The sequence below is a fragment of the Odontesthes bonariensis genome, chromosome 10 (assembly GCF_027942865.1).
Source record: "Odontesthes bonariensis isolate fOdoBon6 chromosome 10, fOdoBon6.hap1, whole genome shotgun sequence".
Classification (NCBI taxonomy): Eukaryota; Metazoa; Chordata; class Actinopteri; order Atheriniformes; family Atherinopsidae; genus Odontesthes; species Odontesthes bonariensis.
In genome coordinates this window covers 28,009,089-28,024,696 of record NC_134515.1, presented here as the reverse complement: position 1 = coordinate 28,024,696, position 15,608 = coordinate 28,009,089, and the positions used below count along the sequence as shown (strand labels likewise).

General features: G+C 43.1%; 1 protein-coding gene across 9 annotated transcripts in view; it reads right to left on the bottom strand.

Annotated features, from left to right (window-relative positions):
* The window catches only part of camta1a (calmodulin binding transcription activator 1a), a 291,503-nt gene that overhangs the window by 46,177 nt on the left and 229,718 nt on the right, over window positions 1-15,608 (bottom strand). For all 9 annotated transcript variants that reach the window (XR_012770417.1, XM_075475050.1, XM_075475051.1 and 6 more), the window contains one exon: window positions 14,597-14,668. Coding sequence is in view for 8 of the 9 variants with exons in the window: in XM_075475050.1 (XP_075331165.1) it covers window positions 14,597-14,668 (72 nt within the window). In the remaining variant the exon portion in view is untranslated. The remainder of the gene's footprint in view (window positions 1-14,596; window positions 14,669-15,608) is intronic.

The window sequence follows — 15,608 nt, the reverse complement described above, 5'->3', positions numbered from 1 at the left end:
GTTAAGCACACCACGTCTCCAAATTGTTGAAGGTGTCTCACTGAGATGAATGTTTCTGCTTATGAATAATACATCACACACATATACACAGCCAAACCAGGCACACCTCCCTTAAATACGTGTGTACGTGAGTGCAAGGGCACACACAAGCGCCACTGTGCGTGCATCTCACCGGAACAGTGCGAATATCTGTGCAGGATGGTGGTTTGTACTGTGCAGGCAGAGTTCAACACTTTCTCCACTTTCTCCAACTTTCTCCCGTCAAGTCCAGCATCAAGAAGCCTCCACAGGCGTCTCCACACCAAACCACCTCTCCTTGTCTGTCAGTGTCAAGGTGAGGCTTATGAAATGTTTATGATTCAGGAGCTGTAGATAAGACGAAGATTGATCTGGATCGAAAGGCAAATAAGATTGCCAAAGCTCAGAGTCAGCTAAATAGCAGGCAGAGGGAGCGGAGGGGAGGAGGAGGAGAGACTGCATTAACACAGGTCTGGCCCTGAGAGAGCACAGAGTAATAAATACTTCCTCTCTCAAACTCACTCTACACTGGACACAACAAACAAACATTGACACATCATCATGACCACTTGATTGATGCCGTGTGTGTAAGTGTGTGTACTTGTATTGTATCTATTTCTAGACTGCTGCCATACTTCAGACATTCGGTTGTCAGTGACATTAATTAGTTCTGTCTGGATCAGAAGACAAGGGAGAGGACTATGCATAAAGTTTTCATGAGAAAACAGGTAAAAGAGTAGAGAAAAATGGACACAGATAAGTGCTTGTGATTAGGACTGCACAAGAAAATTAGACTCCAGTGGCGAATAGGAAGTCCTGAGTGCTTTCAGTACCCTGGTGCGAACACATCAGCTTTAATTCACTACATCTAGCACTGGAGCAAAATGGGAAATGATGTCATCAAATGGGGCATTTTTCAAAGGCCAGAAGAACGTGTATGTATGCATTAATGTGTGTATTTGTGTATCTGCAGCTGAGCCAGATAGCGGTATAAGACCCTTTGATGAATCTCCCAATGGCCCTGGCCAGCTTGTCGGAGCGGAACAGAGCAGAGGCCACCAGAGAGTTGGTGTCCAAGCTCTAGGGCCTGTTCTCTCCCTCCTCCTCTCAGCCTGCCTTCCCCTTACCTCCTCTGATCAATACTGGTTCCTAATCGCTGAGGACAGTGTGGTAGACCCCTCTTTCTCTAATCTCCTCTCTAAGTTTTTCTTCTCACTTTTACAACCTCTGTCTCTCTCTCTACCACAGTGTTGCCAGCCAGCATAAATTATATGTACTTGCCTTGAGTGTATGTGTGTATCTGTGTGTCTCCATATGTGTCCCCTCTTACCCACACACATTCTGTTGGTGTTTCTATGCATATTTGTGATAGTGAGTCAGTTAGAGTCTCTGTAAATACATGAACAGGCTTATACCAGGCTGTTAAAGTGTATGCATGTGTCTGTGTACAACAAGATAAGAGAATATCCTTGAAAAAGCAACACCAACATAAACCTCAGTGAATTATGTGAAGCATGCATAAACTTGAATAACAACACATCCCCTCATTTTGGTGGCTTTATCCCAGTTATCTAATTGCCCATGTCTTTTTTTTTTTTTTTTTAATAAACTAATGAATGTTGCTTGGTTAAGGCCTAGAATCATATAGGCAGCAATAAGAGGCACTGCTTTAAACTCCACACTGCGTCTGAACAGCTGAATAATTTGTAGGAGAAATAATTACGGGGCAGAAGAGCAGGCATCAATCCTAGAACACCGACAGTGCCCTCACTGGAAACTACCTCACCCATAAGCCAAGGCTCCATTAGGTATTGTCTGGGGCCTGCAGGCTAATTTGTTTGCATCAATAATACATTCAAAGGATTTATCTAACTTGCAAATGAGTGTTCATTTACTGGTTCAAGAGGCAAGGAGGAGAGCAGGCAGCAGGAGAGTAGGTGTGAAAGGCTGAAGCAGCTGGTTGGGGCTATCTGGGACACAGTTAACTCTTTTTTTAAGCAGCAGTATGGTGGTCCACATCTAGGTGCCTGGAAGTATTCAGAAATGAACAGCCAGAGTTTATGTAGGGCAGAGATAGGCTGAGGTGTGAGGTGAGACCGGCCCTTGGAAAAGCATTGGAAATTAGTCCTACTGAAGCCATCAAATGTGACCCGCTGCACCAAATACTCTCTGATCACATGCCAGATGGTAAAAAGACAAAGAAGGGAGTATGCGCGTGTTTCTGTTAGAAGAAAGAGGCTCAGCGTTTGTGAGCGTTGGTGGGTTATCCTTGGGGGACACTGGAATCCCAAGTGCCCTTTGATCTCTGTGCTACGTTGTCAGAGGGTGGGAGAGGGGGTCAAAGCAGAGAAGAAGAGAGAGATGGAGGAAAAAGACGAGAGCGACGAGAGCGACGAGAGATTGGAGAGGAGGAGGGAAACTGGCCATGAACATATGCTGTCTCTCTGTGCCAAGCCCCACTGGCTCAGGCAACCCACACATACGCTGCACTGCTGCTGCTGTTAGCACTCAGGTCCTCTCCAACACATCCACCATGGCACTACTTAGTCAAACAAAGCTGGAGAGATGAATCTGGAAAGAGACCGGGTCTCCCCACTCTCAGCACTGCCAGGATAGGGTGGCATAACACAGCCTGATTACATACACACACACAAACACACACACACACATATGCAGAGTAGTGGCTTTCAGCTGTTTGGCTAGCCATCCCCTAAATTTGTGACTCTTCTGCTGTTAGTTATAATACTGCTGGATGAACTGTAATATGAACAGAGGGATTTTCACAAGCTCCTGATGTGTGAGCCGTTCACTTTAATGTATTATTAGTAGAAGCTGCAAAATATTAATTTGTTCATACCAAGCTTTAAAACTCAGCAATACAGAAGGAAATAAAAAATACATTTTTTTTCTTTTTTTTTTCTTTTTTAATTCTGTGAACTTGAAACACAGTGAAATCGTTACGTTCTTTGGGCGAAGGGTCTTGAATTTCCGCACTGAGAGCCATTCGTTTTTGAAAAATCTAACATTTAAGTAGTTGGCACCGTTACAACATACATGCACAATGATGAGCATGACAAGTTAAAAAAATCAACTGAGAAAAATGAATGACAGAACGTTTTTCCATACTGTCTACACCACATTTTTGCTAAAGATTTATTGATTGAGTATTGGTTTTGAGAAGCTGTATGCCTGACTGTGTGTGTCAGACAAGGACAGGAGTGCTGGTACTTTGATGTCTGATGTACTGCACACCTAGAGGTATCATTAACCCTGGCAGTCTAGAAGGTTCAATTCAGTTTTCATTGCTTGAACATTTTATGAGCACCCGACTCAAAATTCACAGAAAGGTCACACGCTAATATTTCTATATTACTCTTTATAAGATTTTTTACATTTTATCACTTATCTATGAAACATCTTGTGTAATGAGGCGTTTACATGAATTGAACTGCTGCAGTGTGGCTGTGGGGGGTTCAACAAAAATGTTTCAAATATGATTTTATCATGTCGTTTGAGGAAAGGACCACGGTGGTGGTGGGGCTGGGGTAAAGGGAGGGCAAGATCTGGATGGCCTCGGAGTAGTGCTGAACATGGCTCCCCGCTGGGGAAAGGCAAAAAAGTGGAAAAACATCAAGTGCATCTGATCCAATTTGCTCACTCAAACACACACACGAGCACACGCACGTACACGCTAACAAATGCACCCCTTTCGGACTCCACACAAACCCACACATGTAATAAACTTACACAGGAATGCAGACACACCAGCACCCTCTGCTGAGATAAATGATAACAAATGCTTGTATAACACAAAAATCTAATTCAGGGTTCATCCTGCAATCTGAGCTTCACAAACTCAATTCCCATCTTGCCACCTCATGTTCCCCGCCTTTTCCATGTGAACGAATGGGGTCACTATCGTCACATCCTTTGCTCTCTTCTCCCTCTCCCTTTTCTCAGTGAATGGATGCTGAGCACTGGTGCATATCTACACAGGGATGGCAAGGGCACCAAGGAGAGAAAATCAATACTATATCTCACCACTAAGCACAATCCCAACCAAAAGCAGCTGGAGTTTGCAGCTTGCTCCATAAACTGGACGGCTTCATCCGGCAGGCCACTGTGTCGCTGGATTGTAACAGTAATGCACTACAGCACAATGGCCTGGGTCAGAGCCTGCCAGACATAGAGGTGCACACACTCACAGGCACAAAAAGGCACATGCACACAGACAAACAGCACACTCCCAGGGGCTTGGGAATTGCAGCAGCAATGAGAAAAACTCTCACGAGGCAGGAAGAGAGTTGACAAACACACTCTCCTCCCTCACAATCACATAAAAGCACCTCTGGACCATTTAGCCCACCTTTACCGTGCCTCTTTATGTGCACGTGTCCATGCATTTGCAAACATACACATAAAGACACACACAGGCACACACACATACATACAAATGCACAAGAATGTTCAGAGACTGCCCTTAGAATACCTGATCTAAAAATAGCAGATGGGAAACAGAACTGGGGCTATTATTATTGCACACACGTCCTGCCCGGTCCCACCAAGGAAAGGGAAGAGACTAATGATTTTCCTGGTGCAAGCAATTAAAAAACTATTTGTCACCTGCCAGGCCGCGTATGACGTTTGGGGCCTTGGCAGAAAAGCACAGAGTAATGCCCCATAGAGAAAATGTACACACAAAGTGGGTTGCAGCATAGAAAGCGGTCCAGGGGCAAAAATGGTGCATGAGAAACAGGTGGGGCTGGAAGGTTACATAAGAATGGGAAGCAGGGGAAAAATGAAGTATGAAGGGAGGAAACAGTGCTTTGAATAGAAAGACAGAGTTGGGTAAACGTCTGATTTATCCGGACAGGTTAATACCAGGCCAGTCAGAGCCTCAGACAGAACACTGCCATCAGGAAGTCATGTAATATTTACAATGCAGCCAATGAAAGTCACTCTCCTGCTGCTGGGCTCCTAGCTAAAATAGAGATGTATATTTCCCCTTCTACCCTCAACCCATATGAGCACAAAAGGAGAGAAAGTCCAACTTTCTGCCACTTTTTTTTTTTTTAACTTTATTTTTATTAAGCGAACACAAACATTCCTTGACAACATTCACAGATTATGTGTGACAGTGCTAGAGACAAGAAAAAAAGAAGAAAAAAAAAAAAACCATTGGGGCCCAGGAACCTGAATAATACTTTTCTGCCACTTTATAGCACTTTTATACCACAGTGTCTCTGTCTTTCAACTGCCTCTTCATCCCTGTTAAAACATACATTTTATAACTAATATTGTTGTTAAGTGAACTGCTGCAGTCTCCATGGGATTAGTTTAGGTGTTTGAAAGTTCAGAAAAAAAGGAACATTTAATTGAAGATCAGCATTTTAATATATTTTAATGACTCCCTATTGCTCCTTTGCTGCAGTCTATGTATTAAGAGGTAAACATTGCAAATAACCAAAAAGAGATGAGAAACAGTCTATCTAAGCTGAATTTTCTGAAAAGCTGAAGCTGAAAAGTTCCCGGTGAAGCTAAGGTGATTTTTTTTCTCTTTTTTTCTTGTTTTATTGAGCCATGTTGGGGTATGTCAGCTTTGGAATTTATCATTTGCAAGCTGTGTGTGGGTAAGGATGCCACACAAGGGGCTCTCACTCTGACTCAAACCTCCCACTATTTATAAGGAAATGCCCCCAGATGCTGCTATGGGAGGCCCACATTCAGCCCTAGGACAATGGGGGGAAACCTTAATAAATTGGGAGGGGGTTGCAAATAACGTTAAGGCAAGCATTTTGGCTCCTTTGCATAATGCACACCTACCCAGATCCAGCTTCAAGAATACACTCGGCTGCAGTTATTTACGAGGCAGCTCGTTAACGTCCGGTGATTTGCACTGCTCGTTTGCTCCTGCTCATCGCTACCAAATGATATCATCTTCTACCTTTAATCCTCTAATTCTAATCCCCATTCTCAAAGCATCCCCACCACCTCTTGTTTTCTCCCCTCCTTCCCTTGCTCCTCTCCCACCCTTTCACTCTTTGCCTTCCCTTTCTCCTCTTCTTCTTCCCTCCTCCTCCTCCCAGGTTTGCGTGGGTGTGTTTTGAGACAGAGACAGGAGCAGAGCCATTCCACTGAAGGGTGTGCTCCCGTTTGATTTCAATATGACATCTATTCATATAAAAAAATGACTATAAGAAGTCTGGTTTGACTCTGAAGGCTGTACCTGCCCTTGTAGTTACTTTCAACTGCCCCCTACTGAGAGAGAATGAATGCAGGCCAAAAAAATAGAGATTTTTTTTCCTCTCAAAACTTGCGGCCGGGACACATCTCAGCAATGTTGAGGAGATACAGTGGCATTGAAAAAGAAAGAACGAATTGTGAGAAATGTGGGATGAGGGAGGGGTTCAGACCAGGACAGGAAGTTGGACAGAAAAAAAAGACAAAAGAAGAGAAGGAATACAAGAGAAAAGACACAAAGATGAAAATGGTCAAAAAAGTGAATGCAAAATTATAGAATAAAAATGATATTGTTTTTATACATAATAAAATACTGTTGGACTCTCTCTGTACTTCACTTTTCAATCAAACTACTACATTGATAAGACCACATTGCTGACTACTCTATTTTTATCTTATATATCTCTACAAACAGGCCCACATCTCTTCATCAGGAATCCACAGAAAAATCAACCTGTCTCAGACCAGATGGAGCTCTTGGGGAGATAGATTTCTACAATGAAAATTGCCAATTATAGAAATTGCAATCAGATGTATGTCCATAAGTGGTAGCTGATTAAAGGAGAATTGAGATCAATAACTGTCTGAATGCAGAGTAACTCTGACGATTCAGGCTTTCTTCTCACCAGATCTTACATACCAACTCCTCTCCTCTCCCCTTCATCTCTACGATAGACTTTCCCCATCTTCTGCCCTTACCTCTATGCATTCTTTTCCTCTCTCATCCTTCCCTCTATGGCACGTTCAAGTGATCGTGTCGGGATGTCAGCCCTCATCCACGGCTAATTGGGGCTCAGAGGAGTAATCAGGGCAGGACAAATCAGACAGTTCTGGTCATTAACTGTGACCAGTGTTCTCTGGGAAGCTGGGAGATGTGTGCACTCTTCTGCTATCATGTCTGAACCTGCAAAGTGACATGGGCAGACCCATGGCTTGACGTGGCTGAGAAGTGGCACAGGACAAACTAGATTTACTGTGGATCTATTGATTTCTTCGGCTTTTTAACACACACAGACAGGTAAACATGAAAGAGGAGTGGCTGATAACACACTTATTACAGCTTCTAATGTGGGGAAATCAGCAAACGGTTGCTGAAGAGAGAGCTGATGACCTTCAACACAGTGTGAAATATTTTGCTGCAGTACTCTACAACTAACTTCTGATTTTACAGCTCTAACAATCTCAGACAGACATGCGATTCCTGCTTTGACAAAAGAGGCCGTTACCTGTGCTCACTGCAGCCTACCAGTGAACAAGAGCAAAGTAGAATATCATGTAAAATATTGGTGTCAATAACAATATCGAAGCCAAAATGTAAACATGTCGATGGCAACTCTTTCTGAAAGTGGGTTCATGACTCTTGAGCAAGATGAATGTCAATTCATCTTACTGGCAGAGCCTTAACCTTTCAGGAGAACTGAATTATTTAAGCACCACATACCTGTTGTGGGCCTCTGTTTCTCCGTCTGGGCTAAGGCCGATTGGGAGGCGGCATGAATCTATGGCCACGCACGCCTCCTTGGCTGCAGAGTGAAAATGGCAAGACAAATGCGGCGGGGGATTTGTGATAATTGGCTGTGCTGGTGGGCCAGGCGATGAGCCTGGAGAAAAGGTCGCAGGCACTGAGGAACAGATCAGTCTGCCAGGAGGAGAGGCAGCTCAGTGTGCCTCTGGGGTTTTTGTTCAACTTCTCTCTCTCTTTCATTGTATGGAGAGAGGGCACTCCAGCAGGGGCCAGTAATTAAGCAACAGAGTAACCTTCAATTTGTTTAGAGGTCAGAAGCCCCAGTGTCACTGTTTTGGGCAGAGACCAACTTAAAACTAACTTCACATTTTTAGTCTAAGTAAAAATAGAGGGTAGCAGATGTGCTCAGAGGGGAAAAAGAAAAGTTGAGCGGAGAGATTCATTTGAATACAGTGGAAGATGAGGGTTAATGTCAGATAAACTGCTTCTGCCTGAACGCACACAAGGGTGGGGAGGGGTTGGGGCTGGGTGGGTGATACAGGGACATGGCTCACAACCCAATATGCTCCTGAAGCAGCTGTTCTCCTCATGGCGGAGAGAGTCGGGGCCTGCCAGCAGCAGCATGCTGCTGAGAGCACTATGGTCTCCCAACATAGCACAGTAACAGAGTGGCAAGGCCTGATACACACATTCTCTCTCTTTCACACACAAGTACAGAAAAGCATGTGCAGACATTGACAGGTACGCAGACACACACTCCCAAAGCATGTACCACCACCTGTTCCCTTTCCGGTCCAGTGTTGATGTGGATTTTGGATTTAACAGTAATGTCAGGGAGTAAAGTCAAAGTCCTATGTTATAAAATTGAGCTTATACTCCAAAGAGGTGCATTTTCATTTGATACAAACAACAGCCTGCATAGCTAAAGGCAATTATACTTCTACTGCCTCCGTTTGCCCTGAGGTTGTAGACAGCCAGTCAAACTCTCACCAGGTTTCACTGACTCTCTACCCTCTTGGTGAAATCAACAGAATGGTGCCCGGGCTCATCCATGATTTATCTCTGTGAAATATTCATTATGTAGCCTTGCATAGTCTGGACACATCTGATGTGCATCTGGACCTGACAGCTCTGCTCTGTCATCACACATCACCTGAACCACTCTGAATCCAGCACCCGCCTTCCATTGCTCAGCACAGCGGCAACTGAACTGATCCGGAGTCTGATAGATATAAAAAATCCATCTGTCTGCCTTTAGCCTGCAGGCATGACCACTGTGGAGCTACGGTATCCTGCTTGTGAACCAAACGATGGATCAGTACAGCAAAGGAGCTTCTCAACATTTCCCATTCAATTAATAAAACTGAGAGAGACCTCTTCTTGACTGGTGCCAAGGCGTGAAGCATGATGAGCACATATGTTGGATCCTGCACATGATCTGCTGCTTGAGGTATTGATTCACTCGAGTTCAAAAGTGCTGGGTGGTTTTTGACCAATCGATAGAGCCAAAAAGGAAAAAAAAAACAAATCGTAGATGAACAAAAAAGACTGAAAGAAAATTAAAAGAACAGACAAACAAGAGAAAGCGAAGCTTGTTTCAGCACCATGGACAGCACCACAATTTATTAAGTGCTCAGGGTTCCCCTTAAGCGCAAAGTTATCACTCTGCCTATCCAATTAAGTAACCTCTGAATCATTCTATAAATTAAAATAGTTGAAATACAGTCTAATAGTGCCGGAACGATCACAGGGACAACAGTGACAACTCATTTTCCAGCATAACACTAATTCAAGTAGTTCCAAAGTCATTATACTCTGAAGGACTAATGTAATAGGAAAAATGTAACTGCAGTGAATGATGATATTAATAATGTATTCATATGAGACAGAGACTACAGCACAGTGGCCTAAGCTGAGAGAGGTAAGAGGGAGAAAGTGATAGCTCTGAAGAAACAAGGTCGTCAGCATTCCCTCCTGCCTTACTAGTCATTTCATTATCTCACTCCTCTCTCCTCCTCTTTAAAGTAGGAAAAGCAGGGAGAGGCTATTGACCCCTCTCTGTGTTCGTGGCAGGCAGCGGGACAAATGAAGTTTCCCCTCAGACCCCCTCCGTATTAATATCATAATTATCCCCACCTCTGTGGCCCCGCCGGCCAGCACAAACGCCACTGTCTGATTTGATGGAGAGGCACAAGTGCGGAATTACATTCGATTAGCACTAAACAAGAGAAGGGGACACAGAGCAGTGGAATCAATCAGTGCCACCAGGACAGGCAAGATTCTACGTGTCATTGAGTGTGTGTCTGTGTGTGTGTTTATGTGTCATGACAGCCAGAATCTAGAAAGACTGTGAATCTATGTATCTAGTTATGCACACTAAAACTGCAAGTGACAGCATTTAAAGAGAGTAGAAATGATGTTTGGATCTTTATAATGACAGGATGTTGTTGACTGTGTAGACAATAATCCATTATCATATACAGATGGCCATTATTTTAGCAAATCCAATGCAATGGTAACCTTTTCCTTTTCTTTTTCCTTGAATGAAACCCACACACTTGGCACCGTGCAACTCTGTCTCAGCAGCAATTTGGATTCATTGTTTGCAACCCTGGATAACTGCAGTGGTACTTTTCTTCAGTCTCAGCCATTTGCAAGGATGGGCCAGACTTTCTGAAGTGATCTAATGCCATAGAGATAGTGTGGCGGGGATGAGCAGATTGAGAGTGAGAGGTGAGAAGAACAAAAGAAAATGAATGGGGTGTGAGAAGACCCCCCTCGCAGGTCTTTATTCTTGTCCCCTGTCTCATTACCCAGGCTTTGACTCAATAAAGAGTGGATAAGGAGTGGATAAAGAAGCACACACCCTCTTGGCTGACCCTTTTTCACCTCCTCCCTCCTCCCATCCCAAAAACACTTTTCACCAGCTATCCTCTGTTACACTTTTAGGCTCTCTTGCAGTGCTTTACATGTATCCAAAAATACCTGCATAAAGCCAAACACTTTTCCCTATTCTTTTGTATGTAAATATATATGAATGATTTTTTTACGCTTCAATCTTTAAATCTGTCTTTCTCTCCAGCTCTCCCTTCAGCGTGAATTTTTGCCCTAACTTTTTAAAAGTTATATGTCCATCTCACTCTCTAGTTCACACTGTCTCTACCCTCTTTGTCCGCTGTGTTCCCTTCCTGTCAATGCTGTGTAATAGGAGTTATTTTCATCCCTGTGGCTGCGGGATGGCTGAATATTTACATTTTTCACTCACTGGTGACCTTTCCCTGTTGCTGCTCTGGGAGCTCCAGTCTCCTTGCTGCTCTGCTGTTGACAGACTACTGGCTGCAAATCTCATATGGATACAGCAAATGGTATACAGAGAATTAGGAACATTAGGAACATTAGTGGGGTTCAGAGACAGGAGGAATGAGGAAAAAGAAGGAGTGAATAAGAAAGAGAGTGTAAACATGCTGGATGACAGACGTGCTGAAGGTCTATCTGCACAGATAGTGCAATTCTTTACCTCACGCATGAAAAAGTTTGCGTCGCACCTGATGGTCTGAAATACAGACCCTGAAAAGTGATGTCAGTCTGGGTTTCACTCCATTATAAAGAAAGCCCACATTTGCTTGGCAGCAGAAGGTACTGTTCTCTTTGAAAGAGTGGATGTGTTCGTAGCACACATGCAGCTCAGGGCCCTGGGAGATGTTTAGCAATATATGCTGAGCAGTATGAGAGGTGAGGGCCAAGATTTCACAAGGCAGTTGCTTTCAGCTGAAGCTCCACAGTAACAGGAGAGAAAAGTTGAGTCAGTGAACCCCTCAAAGTTTGATGAATGTTTATGACTCTCTGTGACTCCTGAAGCAAGCAGAGAGAGACTGAAAATGGTTGCAGTCTTATGAAAACTGAGTGACCCCGCATGACCCCCAGTGCTCTGTTGTACTGAATATATCATGCACTGCTTTTGGCCTGACTCTGAGTCATGGTTTTGTTCCACAGTCATGCAAGTGCATCATTTTTAAGACTAACTACATGTAAACATGGGTGTTTTTAAAAAACAGCGCTTTTCTCGTCTAAGGGACCAGATTCCCCAGATTCACATTCACATACACATTCATACATCACTTAGTCTATACAATATTAAAAGCTATGCAGTGTTTTTTTTCTTTCTATCTATCCAGTTGACTCATCAGAGGTAATGCTGGGTTCAGTGCCTTGCCCAAGAATACTTTGACACGTGGTCCTAGGAGGCCAGGAATCAAACCACCAGCTTTCTGATGGGCAAATAAACAGTCTTCCTCCTGAGCGATAGCTGCCCCAAATAAGGGGTTTCTAAATAAAGACAGGGGCAGGGTGATACTTTTTGTCTGCTAGAACTGTGATTACTGCCTAATATCATACACAGTGCCAACACAGGGCACAAGAGACAAATAAAGAGAAGTAGTTTGAAAGGTTTTGTTTGCAGTGGGGACACTGATTATTTTTGCCTGGTGTATAAGTATTGTTAAGGGCAAATTTAGTCTTTTGTCTTTTCTGAGTTATTGTCGGCTCTCTTGTTTTTGCTGAGAGCCTGTGTATTTGGGGGCTGGTTAGAATGTAAACAGATGTCTTCTGGGTCTATTCAGTACAAAAGGGATGTAGAGAGAGCTTAGACAAAATGGAAAAAGTGGCACAGTATTCAAAGTGTATTTACTCCACAGATGCTTTTTCCTTACATATTTCAAAGTAAAATATTGTAGCGCTATGTCATAACTGGATGCCATAACGAGGAGAACTACAGTTTTTTCATTTGTGCACAGGACACCTGTGTTCCGTTAGGCTTGCTGTGCCTTGCTCTGCACATCTACACTAAAAAAAGATGACATTCCAACAACAAAGATCATCTAATCTCCATCAGGAATGTCAACGCAAGAGAAAAAAAAACAAAGACAAATGTCAGCGAAGGAGTGCCAAACTGAAAGAACTGCTCTCCAAGACCTGCTGGACAAAGGACCAATCAGCACAGAGTAGCAACTGGATGTAAAAATACTGGAGGGCTCAGATTTCTCTCTGGGATCTTCTTTCCTTTCCCTTTTGTTTGACTTGACTTGGATTGTGAAGACAGGACACGATCTGGAAACCATGTCCATATTTTTTGTGGGCTTTCATGTTGTAGAAATACATAGAAAATAAGTTTCTCAACAAATACTCTGATTGAATACTCTGAGGTTCTGTCTGGTGTTGTTTGAATCGTGTTTCCATAATACACACATAGACATGCTTTCAAAGTAAGAGGGTGGATGAGTTTGTGTGTGAATGCCCAAATATAATTTCTTTAAAACAACTCTTAAAGGAGTTAAGGTGGGCTCAGACACGTTTAAAGTGTCGAAACTTTTAGCCAGAATTGGATAAAGCAGGTATAGAAAATGGATGGATGATATGTTATAACTTATTTTCCCTTAATCAGGCCATGTGACTTCAAAGTTAATCTCCTGATGCATTTCAATATTTCAGTGTTCATCGAAAATATTTCTGATATATTTAATTTCAAAACACATAGTTCTTCCACCTTTTTGTGTTTGATGTTTTATTTGTTGTATGTTGTATGTTGGCCTTTCTTTTGCAGTATGCCAAATTCCCTCAGACTTAATAAAAAAAATGTCTTTAATAATGCCTTTATGGTTGATTGATAATAAATATCGTAATCAGTTGATAATATATATGCTAATAAATGCTAGTATACACAAAACAGAGCAGTGGAGAAACAAACCAGTCTTTAAGCCAGTTTTTAATGAAATAGTACAAACACAATATATCAAATGTGGAAATTTCAAAATCTATTTGTTTAATATCTGCTCATTTTTTCAAGAGTTTAAAAAAGTAAATTGATCACATGTTAAGTATTTTTCAATGTAAAACCCAATTTTTGCTATATCCAGGCTGATAGCTAGGTGTGTGAGGGGGAGACTTTTGGTGCTGGAATCTAGCTCATTATAAAGGCACCAGAAGGGAAGAGGATCCGAATTCTTCCAATCGTTGAAAGGATTTATTTTAAGTTTCTAAATCGTACGAATATTTCAGCCTATAAAATGTGATTTGATCTTGTATGTTATATTGTAATTTTCTTTGAAAGACAGATTCCTAACCCTAACTTGACTTGCGGATGGAGCAATGACTTGTGTTCACTGGCATGGTTCCTGAGCCCTTTCTTTGATTGTTACAAAAAAATTGGGTCTGATATTCAACATTTGTCTTTCCCGAATTCTCTGAATCTCACAATTTCCCATCAAGAAATGTATTCCTTGATTGATAAATGAGACATAAGCTTTACAAAGTCCTACTCTCTGTGCAGGCGCTTTATGCTCCCTTAGAACTCCGAGTGCATGACTATATCAGGCATCCTGCAACAGAAATGGCTGCCATGCAAAAGGAAAATGATGAGATGTATTGGGCAGGTGATCAAAGGACTACTATTTACAACCACTCTCAGCCGGCAGACTTGACGACCAACAGTAAGCACACTGTACTGTACAGGGAACCTCTTCCATCATGCTTTTACTGCCCATCACTGCAGCTGTTAGGCAGGGGAGATGGCAAAGCTTTTAGCAGACTGAGATACCGTGCTCCTGCTGGACGGCCTGTATGGGCAATGCCATCAAAAAGGTGAATGACTGGGAAAGATAAGGAAAATGGAGGCTGGGGAAAGAAAGGGGAAAGGCGAGAGAGGGAGGTGATGGAGGGACAGGTTGATGTCTGCCTGCCGGCTGTCAAAGGTAAACGCTTTGGTTTAATAGAAACTGATATCATGCAACTCATTCACGTTCTTGTCGACGGCCAGGGAGAGTCAGTGAGTTAACTAAAGCAGGGTGAACTTTAAAGGAGGAGAAGAGGAGTCCTTACCTGGAGCAGCCAGTAGCACCTACGGTGGAAGGTGGGGATGATGGAGGAGTGGACGTAGCAGCCATACAAACACTGGAAGGAGGGTAGACAGCAGAGAAAGAGAGAAAAGGGAACAGAAAGAGGACATTACACTAAAGAAAAGTACAGGAAATAGGCTAACCTCTTAGCTGACCGAGACAGCTGTGATCTTTGAACCCCTGACCTTTTGCCTCCATATCATAACTCCCACTTGGACCTGCTGGCAGATGGTCAAGCTATTGTTCTTTTAAACAAGGGAGACGGTGAACAAAGTTACCCTGTGAATACTTCAGCACCGTCCCAGTGTCTCCATATGATGCGTTTCTTTCTTCTCTTCTCATTGACTTATAGCCAGTATTTGGCAGCAATGTGCTCTGTATAACTGTCATATTAATACTTCCCCTAGAAATGAGGAGTGTAAATTACTTAATTTACCAAAAGATGCAAGTAACGACAAGAAAAACGAATTTATTTCACTCCTAAGTAGCTTGTCCAATGCTGCTTATACCCTGTCCTGCTTGAAAGAGACTCTTGACAGAATGATTGAAGTGTCCCTTACTCCAAACCCCTCCCTCCATCACTCTGCAGAGCAACGCAGCACATAACTAAAGCACAGTATTATTAATATCCTCATAGTAAACAGATAATACTGTGCCCGAGGACCCGTTACAGTGGACAGAGCAAGGCAATCCCGATAACACCTCCTGGTATATAGCAGAGGGGCCAGGAGATATTCTTCACCAGCCAGAAGAAGAGGCAAATGCAGTGAAGCACCATGCACTGAGAGACAGAAGGAAGGCAGCATTCCTTCCATCCTCAGAATCCTCAGTCCTCCTCTGGGAGACTCATGGCCCTGGCTCCCTGGTGGCAGAAAGTGATGGCTGTGTTCCTTCTTGAGTACAGCAGCAATCGCCATCTCCAGCACTCTATCCTTGTCCTGCCCTCACCAGCAGGGACATGGGCTATTTGGTACAATATTTGTGAAAGACAAAGG